The sequence below is a fragment of the Clinocottus analis genome, unplaced genomic scaffold, assembly GCF_023055335.1.
Source record: "Clinocottus analis isolate CAN_PGR_092001 unplaced genomic scaffold, fCliAna1.0.p SCAF_5, whole genome shotgun sequence".
Taxonomy (NCBI): domain Eukaryota; kingdom Metazoa; phylum Chordata; class Actinopteri; order Perciformes; family Cottidae; genus Clinocottus; species Clinocottus analis.
The window spans coordinates 20,434,175-20,457,864 of record NW_027176207.1 but is presented as its reverse complement, the minus strand read 5'-3'; the positions used below and the strand labels follow the sequence as shown (position 1 = coordinate 20,457,864).

General features: G+C 41.9%; 3 protein-coding genes across 3 annotated transcripts; all 3 read left to right on the top strand.

Moving 5' to 3' along the window:
• The first annotated feature begins 300 nt into the window (after window positions 1-300).
• Window positions 301-6,276, top strand: LOC137802375 (solute carrier family 22 member 4-like). Its single transcript, XM_068600179.1, has 11 exons — window positions 301-507; window positions 1,812-1,994; window positions 3,072-3,175; window positions 3,378-3,532; window positions 3,623-3,794; window positions 4,047-4,173; window positions 4,439-4,536; window positions 4,783-4,997; window positions 5,474-5,656; window positions 5,792-5,927; window positions 6,201-6,276. The coding sequence occupies exons 1-11, from the start codon at window positions 301-303 to the stop codon at window positions 6,274-6,276; spliced, it is 1,656 nt and encodes a 551-aa protein (XP_068456280.1).
• Window positions 6,277-7,911: 1,635 nt separating this feature from the next.
• On the top strand, window positions 7,912-17,141 carry LOC137802682 (organic cation/carnitine transporter 2-like). The gene is made up of 11 exons (XM_068600738.1): window positions 7,912-8,118; window positions 9,685-9,867; window positions 10,694-10,797; window positions 12,215-12,369; window positions 12,466-12,637; window positions 13,225-13,351; window positions 14,650-14,747; window positions 15,015-15,229; window positions 15,634-15,816; window positions 15,952-16,087; window positions 17,063-17,141. The coding sequence occupies exons 1-11, from the start codon at window positions 7,912-7,914 to the stop codon at window positions 17,130-17,132; spliced, it is 1,650 nt and encodes a 549-aa protein (XP_068456839.1). The 3' UTR covers window positions 17,133-17,141.
• A 924-nt stretch (window positions 17,142-18,065) lies between these two features.
• Window positions 18,066-23,337, top strand: LOC137802374 (organic cation/carnitine transporter 2-like). Its single transcript, XM_068600178.1, has 11 exons — window positions 18,066-18,272; window positions 18,445-18,627; window positions 18,801-18,904; window positions 19,055-19,209; window positions 19,363-19,534; window positions 20,667-20,799; window positions 21,251-21,351; window positions 21,536-21,750; window positions 22,120-22,302; window positions 22,803-22,938; window positions 23,268-23,337. Exons 1-11 carry the CDS (start codon window positions 18,066-18,068, stop codon window positions 23,335-23,337), a joined length of 1,659 nt encoding a protein of 552 aa, XP_068456279.1.
• The last annotated feature ends 353 nt before the right edge of the window (window positions 23,338-23,690 follow it).

Below are 23,690 nucleotides of genomic sequence, written 5' to 3'. Positions count from 1 at the left end.
GACAAAAGTCATGCAGACAAAACTCATCTAGTTGTTTGTGCAAGAGCCCCGAGGCCTCCGGGTTACACATGTTTACTCATATTCCATACTGGTATTGCAACCACACCTTTGTTACACTTGATTATTTAAGATCCTCTCCATAACATGAACGCTACCTTTTTCTGCTACTACTGAGCCTCATCTTCTCTCTTCAAATAGTATGACATACATGTGAAACGGGTTCACCGGCTGGGCTTATCGTCAGTTTGTACATGCCTTGTCAGAGCAGGACAAGACAATTCCTGAAGAGGCTCTCTGAGGATGAAGGATTACGCGCAGAGCGTCGCCTTCCTGGGCCAGTGGGGTTGTTTCCAGCAGGTCGTGTTCTTCCTGCTGTGTGCGAGCATCGTGCCCAATGGCTTCGGGGCTTTCACCCTGGTTTTCCTGACCGACGTGCCGGGCCACCGCTGCGTTGTTCCGGACTACAACCTCACGGAGGACTGGCGAAACACCGTTATACCTGTGCAGGTGAGAGCCGGAGACTTTGACCCCACATCAGCATCTTAGCTGACCTCAAAGAACTTAAAACAGAAGTTCAAAGCTTTTGTGTCATGGTTGAGAGACGTAACTCTGGTCCAACGAATAATTGTGAGCGAAAAAGAACTGGACCACTGGTTAAACTGGTCTAGCAGGCTGGTTAACACCGGCACACATGAATCACCCGCCAAGATCCATTGCAAGGAGCATTTTCAACTTCTCAAATTGATGCGCACGTGGTCAACGATAATCTCACGAGAGCGAGGCGGCCGCCCGATTTTTAGGGTCCAGGCGCGACTACGTGGCCATACTGGTGTGAACGTTTCCTTTTTCTGCTACTACTGAGCGTCATCTTCTCTCTTCAAATAACAAGATATACGTGTGAAGCCAGGACACACCTGACTGATGACGATGAAGATAACAAGTCAAATGTCATGCAGACATATGTTGTGAAAATTGTCTTCCTGAGTTATATGAGTGTACTTGCATTCAATACTGATACTACAACCACACCTTAGTTGCATAGTAGTATTTGAGGATACTCTCCCGAAGGCGTACATTTCTTTCTGCTTCAACTGAACGTTATCTTCTCTCTTCTAATTGCAACAAGATGTTCGTGTAAAGTAAGTTCACCGGCTGAGCTTTTTGTGACCCCAAAGTGCATCTTAAGGACACGAGGTAATACAACACAGATACTAATTTTGCAACTTCAGCCTATTTTAACAAAGTCATTCGTGGTTTTGTGCACAAACATAAAAAGAAAAGTCGGGAATAAAGCGAACTATCACAAATAGTCCGGCGTGTAAACTCCTGGAAGTAAAGTGTTTTGTCAACGCAGCATTGAGGAGAGTTAATAGACTAATTCAAAATAAAAGCACCACTGAAAAAACGAGTCCCTGACCGATTTGAACACATGAGACAGTTTGGCACAGACTCGATCGGCGCGCAACGCATGGCGGTTAGATTTGTGTCTGACTTGATCCCGACTTGCACACGCTGTCAACAATAATCTCACGAGAGCGAGGCGGCTGCTGATTTTTGGGCCAGGTGCGACTGCGTGAGCCCAGTGCATGATGGGAAACGCCTGGATGTCGCCACATCGGGGAGCTCATTGGCTCTTAGATCTGACAGCAAACGCCACGTGTTGCAGACAAATCTTGTTTTATGTGTATTTGTAATACTTAACGCTGGATTGTTGACTATTAGTCCCAGGTTGTCTTGTGTGGTTGTTGATAATAAAGCATGTTTACTGAGAAACTCGTGTAACTAATGGCACTAATAGAGGTTTGTGTCAGGTGGTGAATGGGAAACAGCAGCTGAGCAGATGCAGCAGGTTCAGGCTGGACGTGGTCAGAAATCTCTCTGCTCGGGGATTCATTCCTGGCCGAGACGTCAACCTCACGGACCTGGAGCAGGAGGGCTGTGTGGACGGCTGGAGCTACAGCAGAGACGTCTACCAGTCCACCATCGTCACCGAGGTGAACAAAGTTGTCACTCTTCTGGTGATCGTAATGTGTGAAACGGTTTATTTCTTATTCATTTAGTGGCTTTGCTTGCTGACTCCTCCTCCATGCTACACTGGTGACAGTAAATGAGTGTGCATGGGAGAAGTTTACCGCTGCCAGAAAATCTCCTGAGAAACAGCCCTACTTTTTTTTTTATAGGTTTTAGCAAAAGTTCACGTTAGTTCCTTCTGGCAGCAGGCCAGAAACACAAGCTTCTTCCATGTGCGTTTGTTTTTTTCACAACTAATGAAGGGAGGTTACCAGATCTGGAATGTGAAGGAGTTATGTAAAGACTGTATACGGGCCTGTCAATCACCTGGTAGCCCCGCCCCTAAAGCGTCCCCTGCTTTATGGTCTGTTTGACTCTAAATGACCATAATTTACTAAATGAACATCAAACTGTATAGAAGAAGACTTGAAACTAGAGATTGAGGCATAAACTCATAGAGAATGCCGCTTTAACACATGTAGCATAGACTTCTATACAACCAGAGGAGTCGCCCCCTGGTGGTCAGGAGAGAGAATGCCGCTTTAACACATGTAGCATAGACTTCTATACAACCAGAGGAGTCGCCCCCTGGTGGTCAGGAGAGAATGCAGCTTTAACACATGAATCATAGACTTCTATACAACCAGAGGAGCCGCCCCCTGGTGGTCAGGAGAGAGAATGCAGCTTGAACACATATGAAGCATAGACTTCTATACAACCAGAGGAGTCGCCCCCTGGTGGTCAGGAGAGAATGCAGCTTGAACACTTATGAAGCATAGACTTCTATACAACCAGAGGAGTCGCCCCCTGGTGGTCAGGAGAGAGAATGCCGCTTTAACACATGAAGCATAGACTTCTATACAACCAGAGGAGTCGCCCCCGGTGGTCAGGAGAGAGAATGCAGTTTGCGAGAAACCGACACAGAAAAGGTAGATAAATGAAAGCAAACACTGTAAACAAACATGAAGCATAGACTTCTATACAACCAGAGGAATTCTCAAACACCCGTTTTACATTAAATATACAATGTATTTAGTTGATGAATGGTTTGGATATTCCAGTTTGACCTGGTGTGCAGTGACCAGTGGAAGATGACGTTCACTTCCGCGGTTTTCTTCGTCGGAGTTCTTTTTGGAGCCTTCTTCTCCGGACAGCTCTCCGACAGGTACGGAGAACACCATGTGACACGCAGTTTATACAAAAGCATTGCTTTAAAACACATAGCTACCTCTTTAAATACCCATTATATTATAACTGACTTACTATGGGCCGAATGTTTCACGTTTCAGCCTCTAAAACCCTTTTTCGGGTGTAGATTTATAAAAGTTCTGGTCACTTGTTTAACTGTCTTTCTACTTCTCTCTCAGATTTGGAAGAAAGCCTGTCCTTTTTGCAACCATGGCAGTCCAGATGTTTTTAACTTTCTTTCAAATCTTCTCTACTTCATGGATCATGTTCACCGTCCTCCTCTTCATCAATGGTTTGGGACAAATTTCCAACTTTGCCGCTGCTTTAGTTCTGGGTACATATGAGCATGGTTTTCTATTTAAATACGACCACAGATGTTTAGAGGAAAGTGCACAGATATTTTTTCATGTTTTTGTGTGTGCAGGCACAGAGATCTTGACTGGCAACGTGCGCGTCCTGTACTCCTCTATGGGCGCGTGGTTAAGCTTTGCAATCGGCTACATGATGCTGCCCGTCGTCGCCTACTTCCTGAGGGACTGGAAGTCTCTCCTGTTGGCTCTGTCGCTGCCGTGCCTGGCCTATCTCCCCCTCTGGTGGTAGGTTGCACTCACTACAAGAAGGCTTACCATGGATTTTTAATAAAGCTCACAAGGAGAATTTTTTTTTTTTAAAGAACACAGCCTTGACTTTGTGTTTAAAAACATTGTAATCTGACTGAAGCGCACAAATGCACTGCATGTTTCTGTTCTCTGAATCCAGGCATAAGTCATTATATGATGATCGTAAAAAAAAAGGGTACATTTTCCAAGAGAAGTGTGATAACTTGAACTTCTGCTCCTCTGGTTCAGGCTCATCCCAGAGTCTCCTCGGTGGTTGCTCTCTCAGGGCAGAGTGGAGGAGGCCGAGAGCATCGTGAGAAAGGCCGCTAAGTGGAACAAAGTTCAGGCTCCGGTGGACATCTTTCGAGATTACCTTGTGAGTTGACTTGCTGATACCTACTGCTGGGACTCAGTGGCGAGCTGTGGGTTTTAGACCGAGCCCCATATAGTCGCACACCTCTCGGTCGCCTGCCAATTTGTTTTTAGATTGTGGTTTTAAAAAAAAAGTCTACATTTGAGTTAAAAAAAACAAACTCATTCTATTTAAAAAAACACACACAAAAAAAGATTTGGACTTTCTTTAAAAGTGCACAACCAAACAAAGAGTGTGACTTGTGTTTTTTTTTTTTTATCTCTTGCAGGTCAATAATAAGACGGACCCGAAAGATACCCACAATGCCGTTGACCTGATGAGGACCAGCAGCATCAGAAATACAACGTTGATCCTCTGCCTGGTGTCGTGAGTAAACGGCGATATTTTTAGACAATTATATATTCAGACATTGTCAAAACACAATTACACAAAGAGAAAATCTTACCATATGCAGCATATACAGGAAAACACAGAGGGAATGCATAAATTCCTTGTTTTTTGTGTCCATAGCCATAGGTTTTTTTTGGGGGGGGACCTCAGGGTTCTGTATTGGGTCTCCTTCTGTTTTGTTTCTTTGTATGTGATGCACATTTATCACCTCACCTTGCCCAGGTTTACTGTGTGTACCGGGTACTTTGGCCTGTCTTTCAACACATCCCAGCTCCACGCCAACCCGTACATGAGCTGCTTCATCTCTGCCGCCGTGGAGGTGCCGGCGTACATTTCCGGCTGGCTGGCTCTGCGCTTCTTTCCACGACGGCGGTCCATCTGCTTCACGTTGCTCCTTCAAGCAACGTCACTGTTTCTCATTTTACTTGTGCCTCAGAGTAAGTAAAAAAAAAAAACAAGAGTCTGGGCTGAGTAATCGCAGGAAGTAACGAATCAAGAATTTGAACTGACTTAATTATTTATTCACGGTGAGCGACAGAAATGAATTGTACTTCCTAGATTAAAATGAAACAAGTGTTTTATAACATTATTTAAGCTAGAGCGAAGACCCTCAAAAAGTTTAGTTTTCAAGATACCCCAACTGGAGATAGAACGAAGCAAAACAGTGTTTTTATATTCTCCTAGTTCTACTATACAAAGGGGATTTTTGTAATATTGTTCCTCAATTGTGGTCAAATTTACAGTAATTGTGTTAACCCCCTAAATAAAAGGAGTGCAAGAATCTCAAGATTTTGGGTCGCTGACATTTTGCTTCATGATCTGGACACATAAGGAGTTTTTTTTGCTTTTTCTTTTGCTCCAGTTTTGTCCGTCTAAAAATAAACTTAAACAAAACTATTTATTTCTCCTTTAGGTCTACCTATTCTGTCTATGGCACTGGAGATGTTGGCTAAATATGCGGTGACCATCACTTTCTCCATGATGTTCGCCTTCATCGCAGAGCTCTACCCGACGCTGCTCAGGAACACGGCGGTGGGGATTTGCTCCACTGTTGGCAGACTGGGAAACTGCATCGCACCTTATTTGGTAACTACGAGTAAGTAAATTGGTTCAGATGATGATCATAACCATAAGCTGGAGACTTGTGAAGTCTGGGCCGCTAAAGTTGTTTGGAAGCCATTTTCTCACACACTCCCATCTAACCCCCCCTTCTAATTTGTTTGTTTTTTAGACATCTATCTATTACATCTTCCTCATATTATAATGGGGACTCTGGGTTTTGTGGCGGCCTTTGCTACTCTCTTCCTTCCTGAGAGTTTTGGACGACCTCTACCAGAAACGATACAACAGATGCACAAGAGGGAAAGGTGGGAGGCTGCCTCTGTTATGGAGCTTTATACTCTGAGTTTTAATAGACGGTTAATGTGTTTAACACACTATATGTTTAGCATTGTGTTGTAATAAGGCTCTTAACATTTCCTCCACCACCGGCTGTTTACAAGTCGTTTATGCTGCCGCTAAGTGGCAAAGAAAGGAATTTTGTATACTTTTTTTTTCTCCTATTGTTGCACATTATACAGAACCTCGGCAGAACTTTTTCAGTATTGTTTTATTTGTCTTTTCTTTTGTCCTTATAACAGGATAAAGTGTCCATGCATCACTGGAAAAGAAACCCGAGTATCTATGGTACTCATGGATGGACAAGTGATTGATTGATATTAAATATCATTAACCTACTACTTCTTACGTCATTTAAATATTTAAATAATCTTCAAATAGGTTGAGTAAATGTATTTCATATTTTAAATGCATTTGAAAACATCACTGTTTTAAGACGTCAGCATGTAAGATTGAAATAGTTGCATTAAATCATGGAGGGATGCATGCGGCTATTGTCGAGGATTTGTTTTTGTATCGTTCAGGTGTGTGTGTGTGTGTGTGTGTGTGTATATAATTGTAAGTGTGTGTATATATATATAAATAAATAAATAAAATTTGGGTGGTGTAAAATTGTACTTTTTTAAAATTTTTAATTTTTTTTTACATATTGTTGCATCACAGTGTCTTTCTCTGGTACTACCACTAGGGGCCATCAGTGAGCCATTTAAAAATAATACAAAGACACTCTGTGTGTTTCTTCAAGGAGTAAAGTCAAACCAGAAGAGCTACATTTTGTTTTTTAAATGCTAAAGACCTTATTAGAAGTTAAATTGTAGTCGTCTAGCTCATGCCCGTTCTTCTTTTAAACCTTTCATGCCCATATCCCCTTTTCCTTGTTCCCTGCTTTTATTTTGAAGGGAACTCATCGTGTCTTGTCTCGTCTCCTTTTGTGTATTTTCCCTCCTTTTGTGAGTGTCTGGCCCCGCCCTCTTCGGCTTCACCTCACCTCACCTCACCTGACCTCACCTTTGCTGCTGCTCACCTGTTCCCGCAGCCCCATTACACCCCATTGAAACCAGCCCACTTCCCGTTAGCTCGTCTTTTAAGTTTGCCGTTGGCTCTGTTGGACTCAAGCTTGTCAGTAGTTTTTAATTAAATCACTCCTCGTCGCTCCGGTTGATGCATCCGCCCTCAGACCGGCGAGCTTATAGCCCCATAACATAAAAACACAACAAAAATATCTTTTGTACTAGTCAAATTAACCACAGAGAACAATGCAATCCTCTTCAAGACACCGGGGTTAGGAAGTAAAGCACTGTGAGTTGGCACAAACTATTTAAAACAGATCCTTCATTATCGCCACTATAATGAAGAATCATTTAAACTTTTCTGTATTTTTTTTTATTCCAGGATTCAGGATTTTTGCCAACAGTTAAGATGATAAAGATAACACAAAAGTCATGCAGATAGACTTGTCAAATTGATTAGGCAACAGCCCCGAGGCTTACTGGCATTACAAGTGCACTTGTATTCAATACTGGTTTACAACCACATCTTAGTTACATCTTAGTCTTTAAGAGGGATCCTCTCTCTTTTCCTGCTACTACAGAGATATACATGTAAAGCCGGTTCACCGGCTGAGCTTATTATTACTGTAGTCATAATACATTTGATTTACTCTCCATTTGGTTTTGTTTTTGGCTTCGTTGGCAGAGGGGCCACGAGCCGAGGTCTGCTCGCTTCTAACTTGACGACAATGAGGAAACGACAATCCACCCCAGCGAAAACAATGCATCCGAAGCTGAACCCATATGGCCTTTATGGGCGTCGGCTCAATCAGGAATGCATCTATATAATTACTGCGTCTTCAACCCGGTTTATGCCCCGAGGGCTCGACACGGGATAGCAAATAGTTTGTGCGTGCCTCTGATCAGATGCAGGCAGACTGTGGACGGAAGAGGCTCTTTGAGGATGAAGGATTACGCGCAGAGCGTCGCCTTCCTGGGCCAGTGGGGTTGTTTCCAGCAGGTCGTGTTCTTCCTGCTGTGTGCGACCATCGTGCCCAATGGCTTCGGGGCTTTCACCCTGGTTTTCCTGACCGACGTGCCGGGCCACCGCTGCGTCGTTCCGGACTACAACCTCACGGAGGACTGGCGAAACACCGTCATACCTGTGCAGGTGAGAGCCGGAGAATGAATGCAATGCGCCACGTTCGTCCTCACACGTGTGAGAGAGAGGGAGAGAAAAAGAGAGGCATGATGATCTCACAAAAGACGAATGTGGACCGCGAGACTCTTCCTACAGGCAGTTTAAAAGCTACACTGTAAAATCCGAATAGTTAACTTTACTTAAAAAAAAGCTTGCAAACCGATAGTAAAGGAACTATTACAGGCAAGTAAAGACTATGTATTGTATTGTTGTACTAACACATTTTTATTTAGTGTAGTATACCTACACTTGAAGTGTAGGTATACTACACTAAATAAAAATGAGTAAGGAGTTCTTACAACTTTACTCAAGATGTACTTTTGACCGGTACAGCCTACTTAAGATTACTATTTCAAACAACTAATGTATTCCAAACAACAAACTAGGGCTGTGTAGGTTCACCAGTTCAACTGAAACTCTTTAGACAACCTTTTAAGCCCCAAGTCTCTTTTTAGGTTTCTGCTTGAAAATGACATACCCAAACTAAAATGTCTGTGTCTCTGCAACCACGAGAGCTATTTGAATAATCTTGGAGTTAATAAACAAGTATAATGTTCAATTTTGCTCAGATGTGTAAATATCAGTCTGTGTTACTGGTTAAGAGTAAATGAAGATGACACAATGTGTAATGTAAAGTTTTCAGGTCCGCCTGGAAAAAAAGCACTTTTAGCATGTTTTTTACTTGAAATGATGTGTTTGTAAGGTTTAAAATTCTCCCAAATCCTACCTCAAAGTTTTAACATACTTTTTGCATTGTTTTACTTTGATAAAGGGAAGCAGAACAAAGTTAGAGAGGATTTAGTACAGAAAAACACTGCCGAACTGCATGCTGGGTACATGTTACCTCACTGTTGCTGCAGCTTCTCGCAAACCGTCGACACAGATCTCCAGGGAAACAGTTGTTGGCTTCACGAACAGTAAATATGTCTCTAAACACGTGTTTCAACACAACATCAGTTCTGCAGAGAGCTCGGTCATGCAATGTTTGCTTGTAACTTGGACTTTCCGGGTGCGTCCTGCGACCAAAATGCGTTCATCAACTTTTATTATGTGACAATTAAATTAGTTTTCGGGTGACCTGTAGCTCAGGGGGGTGAGTGGCCTGTTTGATCCTTGGTAGCCCCATAGTTCAGATGTAGAAGGGTGTGTTTAACATTAGCAGAGAAACATTAAACATTTTACAGTTATTGTTTGCTTGATAACTTACCTTATTGTTCTTAAAAAGAAAAAATGAGACTTAAAATCCAAGCCGTCTTTCTTGTCTCAGCTTCTGAGTCAGCTAGATTAAATCACCAATGCCATGTTTCTTTCAAACTGGACCTTTAAATTTTAATTGCATACCCCTGATATATAAAACATGGTCATAACCAGTTCAAGTGAAATCACATGGTTTGTAATGAAGTTAAAGGTTGTTTTTCTTGCCGGAATACATATTGTTTTAATGTTTTTTTGGCCCATGCATTGCAGCATGCATTACAAGGATATGTTTACTGAGAACCTCGTGTAACTAATGGCACTAATAGAGGTTTGTGTCAGGTGGTGAATGGGAAACAGCAGCTGAGCAGATGCAGCAGGTTCAGGCTGGACGTGGTCAGAAATCTCTCTGCTCGGGGATTCATTCCTGGCCGAGACGTCAACCTCACGGACCTGGAGCAGGAGGGCTGTGTGGACGGCTGGAGCTACAGCAGAGACGTCTACCAGTCCACCATCGTCACCGAGGTGAACAAAGTTGTCACTCTTCTGGTGATCGTAATGTGTGAAACGGTTTATTTCTTATTCATTTAGTGGCGTGGCTTTGCTTGCTGACTCCTCCTCCATGCTACACTGGTGACAGTAAATGAGCGTGCATGGGAGAAGTTTACCGCTGCCAGAAAATCTCCTGAGAAACAGCCCTACTTTTTTTTATAGGTTTTAGCAAAAGTTCACATTAGTTCCTTCTGGCAGCAGGCCAGAAACACAAGCTTCTTCCATGTGCATTCGTTTATTCAGCAAAGAGATTGAGACATAAACTCATGTTTACAATGTTTACTGAGGGAATACATCAGGAGAGAAGTAGAGTCATTTATATAGACTTCTATACAACCACAGGAGTCACACCATGGTGGTCAGGAGAGAGAATGCAAGTTCAAGACACTGCAGAGCCGGAAGTTGCCGCCTGGTCTGGACCGAGCCTTGATGGCGTGTCCCTCATGGGATATGTATTTGTATAAAGAGGAACCGTCACCTCCCTCGCTCTCTGTTGACAGTTCAACCTGTTGTATTGCTAAGCCGGTCAAGTTAATAGATTTCAGGTAATAGGAGTTGAAAGATGTCGACCTCACCCAACCCGTCGTACCATCGCATTGTTCATGAAAGGACACGTTCAGTTGAGTGAACTAAACTAAGCACTGTTATGCCTTGCTTCATAACATGTCGCCATTTTATTTCTCATTCTCAAACCCCAACGTTGCATAAAATATATACAATTCTGAACACAAACAAACAAGTTTAGCTCACAACATTAACATGAAATGTATTTAGTTGATGAATGGTTTGGATATTCCAGTTTGACCTGGTGTGCAGTGACCAGTGGAAGATGACGTTCACTTCCACGGTTTTCTTTGTTGGAGTTCTTCTTGGATCCTTCTTCTCCGGACAGCTCTCCGACAGGTACGGAGAACACCATGTGACACGCAGTTTATACAAAAGCATTGCTTTAAAACACATAGCGACCTCTTCAAATACCCATTATACTATAACTGACTTACTATGGGCCGAACATTGACCCTCTCTTTCACATGCACACTCGTCCTCTGAAAGCAGAGTTCAGTTCATCTTGACCTAGTCTGAGCAGGGACATCTAGACGGAACAATAACAGGTTGATCTTGGTATTGTTTTCTTTTGTTTTCTTTCTGTGCCTCTCACTCTTTGCTTCCAGGGCCAAGCAGGGGGAAAGGGCAACCATTTCAATAATTGTCGACGTATAAAACTCGCCTTGATGTTGTTGCAAAAAAGGACTCTGAGCTGTCTGATTATTCTCCAAATCAAAAAGACTCCAAATCATTGTTTCTTGGTCTTTCCCCAGTTTACATTGTAAACTCCACTTTGTTGTCCAACTGTTTTGTAAAATAACCCTGTATGTGCGTAAGTTTAACATTTTGCTGTAACTCTAATGCCGTGTTCATGCCGAAAAGAGTTGCCAAATATTTGCGCGAATGGTTGCGAAAAAGCTGATTTTTCGCTGGGCGGCGCGAATGACGCGAAAAAGCGTTACGAATATTTGCTTTTTCGCCGGATATTTCAACTGGCGAATAATTCCCCCGACGCTGAGTTGCGAAAGCCGATCAGCATTGAGAAGCTCCGCCCGTCGTCACCGCCGTCCTGCCGTAGCAGAATTCAACATGGCTGCCGGTCCGCCTGAAGGAGCGCTGGAAGCGGCTTCATTCAGACACTCGTCCTGGAGGAGTCGGAGCTGTGTGCGGCTACGGATAATATTATGAACCCAGACACGGGGGGCGTTTGATGTTCCGACGTTTGTGGTATTTCCACAACAAGTGTAACACAGTAATAGTTGCTAATGTCCCATGGTCGATAGTGGAAATTAAAACTGTTTTACAGTAACGTGACCGGGTCAGTTTACGTTAGCTAGTGAGGCTATGTGCTGCTAACTTAGGGTAACGTATCCGCGACCCCTTTCTGCTGCAAATGGTTGCGAAAAAGCAAAATAACCACATATGTCCATTTCACTTTTAGAGCATGCCTTTTATTCAGGGAAAATGTTAAACTACACTTATCCTTCACTATCTGCTAACATTTTAGCAGATATTTGCAATGCATTTCACAATTATCAACTCGATTATGTTGCTTTTGTTCCTGTTCCATGCCAAATTATGTAACACATATGCAGTGTGGTCTGTGTATGTATGTACATTTTGTACTTTTCTTGGGCTTAATTAAATATTCTTATTTCCTCAACCATTTAATTTAAACTTTTATTAGCCTTATACGACTGTACAATAATTAGCTTTGTGTCTGAAGTTCTTAACTAAAAATTCCCTCATGATTTTTTTGTTACTTTTCGCCCAGATTTGGAAGAAAGCCTGTCCTTTTTGCAACCATGATAGTCCAGATGTTTTTTACCTTCATTCAAATCATCTCTACTTCATGGATCATGTTCACCGTCCTCCTCTTCATCAATGGTTTGGGACAAATTTCCAACTTTGCCGCTGCTTTAGTTCTGGGTACATATGAGCATGGTTTTCTATTTAAATACGGCCACAGATGTTTAGAGAAAAGTGCACAGATCTAATAGTTTTTGTATTTTTGTGTGTGTGCAGGTGCGGAGCTCTTGACTGGCAACGTGCGCGTCCTGTACTCCTCTATGGGCGCGTGTTTAAGCTTTGCAATCGGCTACATGATGCTGCCCGTCGTCGCCTACTTCCTGAGGGACTGGAAGTCTCTCCTGTTGGCTCTGTCGCTGCCGTGTCTGGCCTATCTCCCCCTCTGGTGGTAGGTTGCACTCACTACATGGATTTTTATTGAAGCTCATGATGAGAGTTTAAAACAGAGATATTTACTGTCTAAAAAAAAATTCTTGAGTCTAAAGAATACAGCCGTGACTGTGTTAAAAAAAATTATAAACTGACTTGCCGACTATGTGAATAGTTGGGTATAAGTTTTTTTTATTTCAAACGTCATATTCATGAAGGTACATACTTTAAATTGCAAATCCAGGCATAAGACATTATGTGATTATCGTAAAAAAAAAGATACGTATAAAAAAAAAATTATTTATTCAGACTTCTCTTTAAACTGTATCTGTTTAATCTTACACAAAAACTTGGCATGTCTACTGATAGCCACGAGACAGGGGAATCTGTATGTCTGTCTGAAAGATCGTGCAACTCCTTTGTTATCATGTCAATCTAAAGACGTCATAGGGGCCTCGGTGCATTGATAACCATAAGCTATTTAAAAAGGTAGTGCTTTGCTCATTCGGGGATATGCAAATCGTCTATCACGTTGTACTTCTGACTCCGCTCCAACTAGTGTGATAACTTGTATGCACCTGAACCTTTTCTGCACCTCTGGTTCAGGCTCATCCCAGAGTCTCCTCGGTGGTTGCTCTCTCAGGGCAGAGTGGATGAGGCCGAGAGCATCGTGAGAAAGGCCGCTAAGTGGAACAAAGTTCAGGCTCCAGTGGACATCTTTCAAGATTACCTTGTAAGTTGACTTGCTGATACCTACAGCTGGAACTCTCCAAGATTTATCGTATACTATGTGTGGCAGTCACTTCAAAAGCAAACTTTTTTTTTTTGCTTTTAACATTTTTCATGGCATTTGAAGATTTACAAGCGTACACAACGTGACAATCATCTGCAATAATAAACTTACAGGTACAAGGAAAGTATAAAGACAGACACCTTTTAGGACAGACAGACGAATAACAAAACAGAATAGGTAAGTGAAAGAAATAAAAATAGACTGAACATTTAAAAAAAATCGGACATACTTCCAATCTTCCGCCATGGAAATAAAAGTGAGAAATAGCATCGGTTTTACTTTTGCAGAGGAAAATATCGCCCCCTGGTGCTCAGGAGAGAGAATGCAGGTTTAGGGCCCTTCAGCATTGGCTTCTCTCTTCACATTCTTGTGAATCTCAGACCAAAAGTCTTACATTTTAAAGACTATGCATGTTTGAGACTCAGTTTCATTGCTGTGAATGACACATTGAGGTCCGCCCTCCCAAGTCAGTCTGAGGTTTATTTGAACATTTTATTTTTAGTAGAATAGTGGAGAAAAGCCTTGTGTCCTTCACCAAAGACCACCATTATGCATGTCAGGGTGCATATAGTAGGGGAAGGTATTGAGAGCGAGTTCCAGGGTTACGGAGTAATAGTTGCCTTGAGTTTAATTTTTCCAGAAAATGTGTCTTTTTAAAAGTTGTAAGTGCATCCTCCTCGTTTAGCTCCACTTGAACCAACATTCCTGTCACCCTCCCAGAGAAATGGGGTAGAGGATGGGTTTGAGCCACTGGAAAAAGTTAGTAGTGATGTCATGCAAAGAGGACTCCAATGACTAAACCATGGGGTCCTAATGTATTACTTTGACCTGGCCTTAGAGGAATATAAATAGCTGGGACCACCGGTCTACGTCGGTCATAAATCTGTTAGGAGGGTTTCAAAGTTCACAAGGATCAGGTCAGACAGCGATGGGGGGAAATGTGATGCCGAGGTATTTGATTCTCGACTGTGGCAACGAAAAGCCAATTTGTTTTTAGATTCTTTACAAACTGGTGGTCTTAAAGAAATCTACATTTGAGTTCATGTTGTGTAGTCATTATATTTAATATTTATTTGTGTATACTACATTTAATACTTGACTTTTCCTAAAATCAATTTTCTCTTTTAGTTTTAGTTGAAAACAATACTCACTAAATTAAAAAAAAGAAAAAAGTATTTGGGCTTCTTTAAAGGGCACAACCAACAGAGGGTTAGACTTGTGTTTTTTGTCTCTTGCAGGTCAATAATAAGACGGACCCGAAAGATACCCACAATGCAGTTGACCTGGTGAGGACCCGCAGCCTCAGAATCACAACGTTGATCCTCTGCCTGGTGTCGTGAGTAAACAGCAATATTTTAGACAATGATATATTCTGATATTCAGACGTGGTCTGAATATCTTACTATATGCAGCATATACAGGAATACAATGCTGAACACAGAAAAACACAGAGGGAATGCACATTTTTCTTTAAATATAAATTCCTTGTTTTTAGTGTCCATAGCCATAGGTTTTTTGGGGGGGACCTCAGGGTTCTGTATTGGGTCTCCTTCTGTTTTGTTTCTTTGTATGTGATGCACATTTATCACCTCACCTTGCCCAGGTTTACTTCGTGTACCGGGTACTACGGCCTTTCTTTCAACACATCCCAGCTCCACGCCAACCCGTACATGAGCTGCTTCATCTCTGCCGCCGTGGAGGTGCCGGCGTACATTTCCGGCTGGCTGGCTCTGCGCTTCTTTCCACGACGGCGGTCCATCTGCTTCATGTTTCTCCTTGAAGCAACGTCACTGTTTCTCCTTCAACTGGTACCTCAAAGTAAGTAAAACAAAACATGAGTCTGTACTCAAAGATTATTAATGCAAAGTGATTGTTCTTTTGGTCAAATTCACATAATCACAAATCGCTATATACGATCTATTATTAAATGCTCTATAGTAATTACATTGTGTGTATTCATGGGGTTTTACACTATCTGGTAATTTCACTTTTTTTGCAGTAAAAAAATCTTACACAAGAATTCATACAATTTTTAGGGAACTTTAGAGAATATTATTACCCTTCATGATCTTTTAGGGTATCTCAAGGTTTTGGGTAACTCTTGCTGCATCATCTGGGCACATAGGGAAAACATTTTTTTTATTCTTGCTACAGTTTTGTCCGTATTCTATTCTAGTTTCAGTGAAAAAAAACTTAAACAAAACTATTTCCTTCTCCTCTAGGTCTATCACATCTGTCTATGGCACTGGAGATGTTGGCTAAATATGCGGTGACCATCACTTTCTCCATGATGTTCGCCTTCATCGCAGAGCTCTACCCGACGCTGCTCAGGAACACGGCGGTGGGGATTTGCTCCACTGTTGGCAGACTGGGAAACTGCATCGCACCTTATTTGGTAACTACGAGTAAGTAAATTGGTTCAGATGATGATCATAACCATAAGCTGGAGACTTGTGAAGTCTGGGCCGCTAAAGTTGTTTGGAAGCCATTTTCTCACACACTCCCATCTAACCCCCCCTTCTAATTTGTTTGTTTTTTAGACATCTATCTATTACATCTTCCTCATATTATAATGGGGACTCTTGGTTTTGTGGCGGCCTTTGCTACTCTCTTCCTTCCTGAGAGTTTTGGACGACCTCTACCTGAAACGATACAACAGATGCACAAGAGGGAAAGGTGGGAGGCTGCCTCTGTTATGGAGCTTTATACTCTGAGTTTTAATAGACGGTTGATGTGTTTAACACACTATATGTTTAGCATTGTGTTGTAATAAGGCTCTTAACATTTCCTCCACCACCGGCTGTTTACAACTCGTTTCTGCTGCCGCCAAGTGGCAAAAAAACTATTATTGCACATTATACAGAACCTCGGCAGAACTTCATCAGTAATTAGGGTCCGATTAGGGTCCGTAGTCAGTCCCGAGAGGACCCTTTTGTAACTGTTAGAGGAACATTGGGCACCATTTTGGGGGACTTGTCATACTCCAAAACTCACCAAATTTGGATCGTTTGACAGGCCTGGTCAACATAGCCATCTGATATAGGCATAAAAAAAGTACCAAAAAATGTCTCTCCAGCGCCCCCTAGAAGTTGGACCGGCGACGCCCTTTGCCCAGATTGTCAGATTGACTTAAAAAAAATCACACCAGCTTCACCTGCTTTACAAAAAAGCCTCTCAGACCCATAAAGTCCGCCTACCAAATTTTTCCGCCATTTTGAATTTTATAAAAAAAACGCGTTTCTGCACGTTTGTCTGAGAACGCTTTGTCCGATTCATACAAAACTTTCGGACCACCATGAATGAAGCTGTATCTTCGAGGCTGCGTTGAAAAATTTCGAATATCTTATTGCATTGATGAAACATAGACCAATTAACCTCTCAGGGGCGTCGCCTATTTTTAGATACTCATAAGATTAAAGGTATATGGACTAATGACTCCAAACATTTTGTGTATGTGCACATTGCATTCCTTAACATGCAATAAATCAGTCGTGCGATTCAAAGATTAGGGGGCGCGACAGTAATTCAGACAATTTGCGATTTTTGGCACACTTCACGTAGAGTAACATGATGCATGTTCACAATTGTCATAGCGCCACCTTCTGGCAATATATATTGTTTTATTTGTCTTTTCTTTTGTCCTCATAACAGGATAAAGTGTCCATGCATCACTGGAAAAGAAACCCCAGTACCTGTGGTACTCCTGGACAGTCCACTGTGATTATCTAGCACTTTACTCATATAGGTGATATATTGATATTAAATATCATTACCCTACTACTTCTTACATTTCTTAATATTTCAATAATCTTCACTCTTAAATGTATTTAAGTTTTAAATACGTTTGAAAACAGCATTGTGTTTTAAAACATCAGAATGTATGAATAAAATGGCTGAGTTAAATTGTGGAGTGATGCATGTGGCCATCGTCGAGTATTTGTTTTTGTATCGTTCTGTTTTTGGTGTAAACATTTGCATATTTACACATAAATTATCATATCATGAATGACAAAGATGTCAAGGTGAATTTCACATCTCAATAAAGGTCTTTTGATTTCCTAAATATATATAGTTCTTTTAATCTCATTCATATGTTAACAGTGAAGAAAAGATGTAATACACAGCCCTGTGCCATTAGTGTCTGATTCAATATAAAATATATTTTATATAGATTTCTATCACTCAGGAAAGTAGGAATAAAGTCTTTGAAGTAAAATTGTCGTCATCAGTTTATTTCTTTGCAGAAAAGAAAGAGTCTGCTGGACGGGGAAGGTTGCACATTGGTTTTGGGCTCAGTTAAATACTATTCCTTCCAAAAGTTCAGGTAGTACATTAACATGCACAGACAATGAGTGTTGAACGGCGGAGGGAAAGGTGAATTTAGGGTATGATGGCCATTGTGGAGAGAACGCTGTCTTCGGGGGGCTACTTTTTGGAGGCGTTAGTTTCGACAGACAAAGGTTTGCTTATAGGTGACTAGTTAACTCTTTACAGCCTCAATGTTTGTAGTCTCCGACAGCATGCATGGATACAGGGTGAGACTTGTACGGCCGGTGAGGTGACGGGAGGGAAAAACTCTTATTTCTGGTGCAGTAGAAAAATAAGTAAATGCAATAAAGACAGCGGATGTGCCAGTTCTTTGGGCTCTGAGACCATGAAGGATTACGAAGACTCCGTCGCTTTTCTGGGTCAGTGGGGACGTTTCCAGCAGGTCGTCTTCTTCCTGCTCTGTGCCAGCATTCTGCCCAATGGATTTGGTACTTTCTCCGTCGTCTTCTTGACTGACGCTCCTCATCACCACTGCCTGGTTCCTGAGGTCAACTTGACCCAAGTCTGGCACAATGCCATCATCCCGATAGAGGTAGTTATCTTACATTGGTTTATCATAATAATGATCAAATGTGTGGCTGTCAAGTCGATGTATTGTTCTGCATCTGCCATATAAAGTTTAAGGAGTCTTATGAAGTGGTCCCGCTACAGTTTGCGGTGTTATTTGAAATGTTACTAATGCCACTAATAGAAGTTTGTGTCAGGTGGTGAATGGGAAACAGCAGCTGAGCAGATGCAGCAGGTTCAGGCTGGACGTGGTCAGAAATCTCTCTGCTCGGGGATTCGTTCCTGGCCGAGACGTCAACCTCACGGACCTGGAGCAGGAGGGCTGTGTGGACGGCTGGAGCTACAGCAGAGACGTCTACCAGTCCACCATCGTCTCCGAGGTGAGGGGTGTTGTATACTACACTACAGTTCAGTGACTAAAATGAATCATTAAACCTGAATGAAACACATACTCAACTGTTTCCTATGTTTCGCTAAGGAAGGTAATGTTTGATGGATCTTTTTTTAAATTCGCAAATGGAGGTTGTTTTTCTTTGTTCTTGTGCATGGATAGTTTGACCTGGTGTGTCGGGAGCAGTGGAAGCAGCCGTTCACCTCAACAATTTACTTCCTGGGAGTCCTTGTTGGAGCCTTCTTCTCAGGACAGCTCTCAGACAGGCACTGAACACATCAACTCATAATGAAATTAAATACACATCAAATTCTTAAAACCTTTTTATTCTTGCTGCAAATGTCCTTGCTTAACTTTGTCCGAATAAAAAAATTATACAAAATGAATTTGCTTTCATCTCGTTGTTTGACTTCTAGGTTTGGAAGGAAGCCTGTTTTATTTGCCACAATGGCACTTCAGACAATGTTTTCTTTTTTTCAAGTCTTCTCACCTTCATGGCTTGCTTTCGCCATCCTCTCCTTTATCAGCGGGATGGGACAGAGCTCCAACTATGTATCTGCCTTTGTGCTGGGTAAATGTGTCCATTTTGTCTTTTAGAACAACAAATAATACTTCTCTTTAGTTAGTGATGTTGAACAAATTGCATATATGTGCTGTGCAAGTCTTTCTGTATCACTTGTTACAACTAACTTCACCTATTTACCTGCATTTTTCTCTCTTTCAGGCAATGAGATCTTGACTGGCAATGTACGGGTCTTGTTCTCCTCACTGGGTGTGTGTCTGGGGTTTGCCTTTGGCTACATGATGCTGCCTCTTTTTGCTTACTTTTTAAGGGACTGGAAATCTCTCATGTTGGCTATATCTCTACCTGGCCTGCTCTACATCCCACTCTGGTGGTAGGTTGTGCTCATGACAGTTAAACATGTTTTCATGTTAAGTTTACCATATCATCCATCCATTCATTTTATTCAGGTTATCCTGGGGCTGGTTAAGCATTGGCAGAATGAGCAAGGTAGTCCAGATACTCCTCACTTCACAACGCTGCACTTTCTGGAAGATCATTAAGGGTTTCCAGTCCAGATGAGATATATAATCCCTCCATCGTGTTTATGGTCTTCTACCGGTTTGACATGCCCAGAAAAATCTCCAAAGGGAAGTGCCCTTGAGGCATTCTGATTCGATGCCCAAGCCACCTCAACTCTTTCTTTTTGAAGGTAAAACGGCTCTTTGAGATCCTTACGAATGTCTGAGCCACTCTTGCTATCTCTGAAGTTGAGCCCAACAACCCTGGCGGAGGCCAACAATCGGCAAAAAGACATTTAACATTGAGCTGAGAACACAAATACAGCTCTGTTAATGACTGCAAGACTTATACCAACAGTCCAGTGCCACATACTCCGGGAAAACTCCCCACGGCAGTCCGAAGTGAAAACTATTGTAAGCCTGCACCCAGTCCACAACACACATGTAGACCTGGGAGATCATTAACAACTCCTCACCCACACTTGTGTTTGCTTTGGTGACCACTGTCGCTGCAACCTTTCTGAACCTGGGGTACTTGTCCGGTGCTTTAGGAGACCCTTCGGTTAACCCATACCAAATGGCGTCCATCTTCAGCTTTACGGCCTTCTTTTCCACTGGTGTCCAATAGCAGGCTCTAAGGTTCTCGCCACAACAGGCCACACATTTGACAACTGACATCTCCGCTCTACCCGTTTGTCCAAGCTATATGGCCTCAGATTTGCCGATATGACCCTTAAAGTCGATCATCAATCTTTGGCACAGTGTGTTCTAGTATCAAGTACACTAATGATTCATCTCTTATTGAGCATGGTGTCTGTTAAGACATGGCGTCTGTTATGACATGGTGTCTGTTATGACATGGTGTCTGTTATGACAGTCCATGATCAGCACAAAAGTCCAATAACAAAGCATCTCTCAATTTCAGATTTCAGGCCATTCCTATCAGTCACTTGTCCAGGTTTCTCCAACTAATCCTTTTTGTTTCTCTGTTGAAAACTGAGGCAGGCTCATCCCAGAGTCTCCTCGTTGGTTGCTCTCTCAGGGAAGAGTGGAGGAGGCTGAGAACATCACAAGAAAGGCTGCTAAGTGGAACAAAGTCGATGCTCCACTCGTCATCTTTGAAGATTACAGCGTACATGTAGGTGTGCCCCAAACTTAAATCGTGCACAACCATCCTTTATCTCCCCTACTTGATAAAAACATAAATTTATATCTTTAGGGTCCAGACTACCAGGCTAATGAGACCACCGATTCTTCGGGGCCCTGTATGATGCTAGTCTTTTCAATTCCTGTCCTGACATATAAACATCGAACAAAAAGTTTGTAAATTTGTGTTTGGTTGATTACTTCTCTATCCTAACAATGCTCCTTGTCAATAAATGTTAGACCGTTGGAAAGCCTCTTTATTTCCCTTTCAAACAGTGCCCCATTTGTAAAGAACATCCATTGGTGGGATGAGCAGCACAGCAGAGTATGTGGGTTGTGCCCATGACAATTTTTCCAGCAGTTGTCGAGATATTTAATTCTGGACCAAAGTAGTGGGATGATATGCCGAACTGCTGGTGAGATGAAGGCGTTGTATCTTTCAGGCTGATGAGTCAAAGACACACCCGAAGGAACAACACAATGTCTTCAACCCGCTGAGGATAAAAAACATCCTCAGCACAACGCTCATTATGTGCCTGGTGTGGTGAGTGTAATTTTTTACATTTGCTCATTTACAGCAATGCAATTACTTAATTTTTCTATATTCATTTAATTTCTCTCTTTGTTTAGTATCTTTACTGAGAGTCCTGAGTCTAATGCTCTTGGTCGTGTTTCTCTGCAGATGTCCATTGAAACCTCTCTGTTGTCTGTATCTCATGTCTTCCCAGGTTCAGTCTGAGTATCGGATATTATGGCTTGTCCCTGAACACGTCCCAACTTCATGCTAACCGTTACATCAGTTGCTTCATCTCAGCAGCTGTAGAGGTACCAGCATACACTACCAGCTGGCTTGCGCTGCAATACCTTCCACGACGGCTATCTGTTGTTTGTATTTCGCTCGTTGGAGGATTGTTGCTGTTTTTCCTTCAACTGGTGCCTGAAAGTAAGCAGTGGTACTTTTATATTTCCAAGCAAATATCTTTAGCCCTCTAAGGAATACTCGACAGATTCACCATTGCACGCCTACAACAATTATAAAGAAGATCAAAAATTAATGTCACAAAACCAGATATATCTTTTGTTTCCCCCCATGCATCCATCTTCCTTCTGAAATTCCTGTGCTCACATTACACACAACGAAACTCCAACGCCGACGGTTGGCTCAGCAGTGTCAAGCTAATAATGGAGTCTTGAGCTACTTGACTTATATGCAGTAGTTTTTCTCCCAAGACCTGTGAACTAACTTTACATTTGATCTGCTGCAGAGTGATCATTTAGATATTTTCCTAGACAAACTGTCCTTTCCTTTCAGGTTTATCAGAACTGGCTGTTACTCTGGAGATGCTGGGTAAATTCGTCATTGCCAGCGGTCAATCCCTGATGTATGGCTACACAGCAGAGCTTTACCCAACAGTGCTCAGGAACACAGTGACAGGGACGTGCACGGCTATTTCCACAGTGGGCAGTGCCATTGCACCTTTTTTGTTACAGCTAAGTAAGTAATTGTTTAGCCTGAGTTATCATTTTAAAGTTCTGTAAGGGAATTTAATCCAATCATGAAACCAGCTCAAATTAATACTGAATCCTCTATATGACCTTCATAGATTTGCTATTCCTATATAGTTATTTTTAAATGCTCGTCATTGGTGCCACCGGGTCGGTTTCCGTGCAAAATGTAAAGATGAAACCATGGAGGTTCTCCAGGAACTCATAGGTCCAGCCTCCAGTTGGGGGACGTATTGCTGTACCCGCTGGAGGGAAGCAGGGCACAACCAGGACTGAGTGCAGCAGACTGTCAGACCCTTCTGCAGTCAAATTAGTAGTTTTCTAAAGGAACTCTGGCGCTCTGATTCACTACCGCTTTTGTCCACAGGGACCGCCAGAATCAACACAAAATGAAAGTTCCTTGTAGTAACTTCAAACGTATAAGGATCTGATTTTAACTATTTTTAGTTTGGACTGACGTCATCCAAATGTCCTCTTCTTCTTTTACAGGGGGATACTTTAAGTACCTGCCTCATATTGTAATGGGGACTCTGGCTGTTGTGTCTGCCTTTGCTGCGCTCTTCCTGCCAGAGAGTTACGGACGACCTCTACCTCAAACTATTGAACAGATGCATAAAAGAGAAAGGTGGGTTCCTTTAGGAATTCATTTGTTTTTATAAAATGGTCCTATGTCAATACACTTATATATAGCCTGCAGACAAAGATCCGCTCCCTAGGGAACTCTGGCACATTTACATTGGAGTGGAAACTGAAATGTTGATTAATGTGCACTGTTGAATTAATTAACATTGAATAACATGTAGTAGACAGTCACCGTGGCTGAAAAAAAAGTTCTAGCAAGAAAATGACAACAAGAAAGTGAAAAGATATCAAAAATCGCAGCTTTTTCCTATAAAGTTTTCTGTATTCAGAAAGTCACATGATGGTTTGTTTATTTTTCTTTTGTCACTACAGCTTGAAGTGCCCATTCATCACAAGAAGAGCACATTCAAACCCTCAGGTGCTTTTTGAAAGTCGACTCTAAAACATTACTGAAATGAGTTATTTTCAATACTGCACGAGTAGCTTTGCCATGTTCAGTACAAGTTGATTTAATGGCATGAAATGAACAAAAGAAGGAAATTAAAAGAATTAAAACGTGACTAAAACATTTTGGAGTAAATTACAATTCTGCTTGCAGTCTGTATGTTCTCTCAGATGACAAATATGGATTTAAAATATGAATTGTGCACTGAAATATGAAACGTGAGTGTTAAATGTGATGTAAAAGATGCACCATAACATTGTAAGCGTGGCTACTGGTTTTAATTAAATTGTTCATTTATTGAAATTATGTTTTATCTTAATGTGCTGTGGAACTTTTTTTATTACACACAT

What these genes read in the sequence shown, in the direction of transcription:
- LOC137802375 (XM_068600179.1), top strand. Translation starts at nt 301, where the DNA reads ATGAAGGATTACGCGCAGAGCGTCGCCTTCCTGGGCCAGTGGGGTTGT. An exon ending in TTGATCCTCTGCCTGGTGTC is followed by an intron (nt 4,537 to 4,782) that starts GTGAGTAAACGG and finishes CACCTTGCCCAG; the next exon opens with GTTTACTGTGTGTACCGGGT. An exon ending in ACCTTATTTGGTAACTACGA is followed by an intron (nt 5,657 to 5,791) that starts GTAAGTAAATTG and finishes TTTGTTTTTTAG; the next exon opens with ACATCTATCTATTACATCTT.
- LOC137802682 (XM_068600738.1), top strand. Translation starts at nt 7,912, where the DNA reads ATGAAGGATTACGCGCAGAGCGTCGCCTTCCTGGGCCAGTGGGGTTGT. An exon ending in TCCGGACAGCTCTCCGACAG is followed by an intron (nt 10,798 to 12,214) that starts GTACGGAGAACA and finishes CTTTTCGCCCAG; the next exon opens with ATTTGGAAGAAAGCCTGTCC. An exon ending in CAGATGCACAAGAGGGAAAG is followed by an intron (nt 16,088 to 17,062) that starts GTGGGAGGCTGC and finishes TCCTCATAACAG; the next exon opens with GATAAAGTGTCCATGCATCA.
- LOC137802374 (XM_068600178.1), top strand. Translation starts at nt 18,066, where the DNA reads ATGAAGGATTACGAAGACTCCGTCGCTTTTCTGGGTCAGTGGGGACGT. An exon ending in CTCTACATCCCACTCTGGTG is followed by an intron (nt 19,535 to 20,666) that starts GTAGGTTGTGCT and finishes AAACTGAGGCAG; the next exon opens with GCTCATCCCAGAGTCTCCTC. An exon ending in ACCTTTTTTGTTACAGCTAA is followed by an intron (nt 22,303 to 22,802) that starts GTAAGTAATTGT and finishes CTTCTTTTACAG; the next exon opens with GGGGATACTTTAAGTACCTG.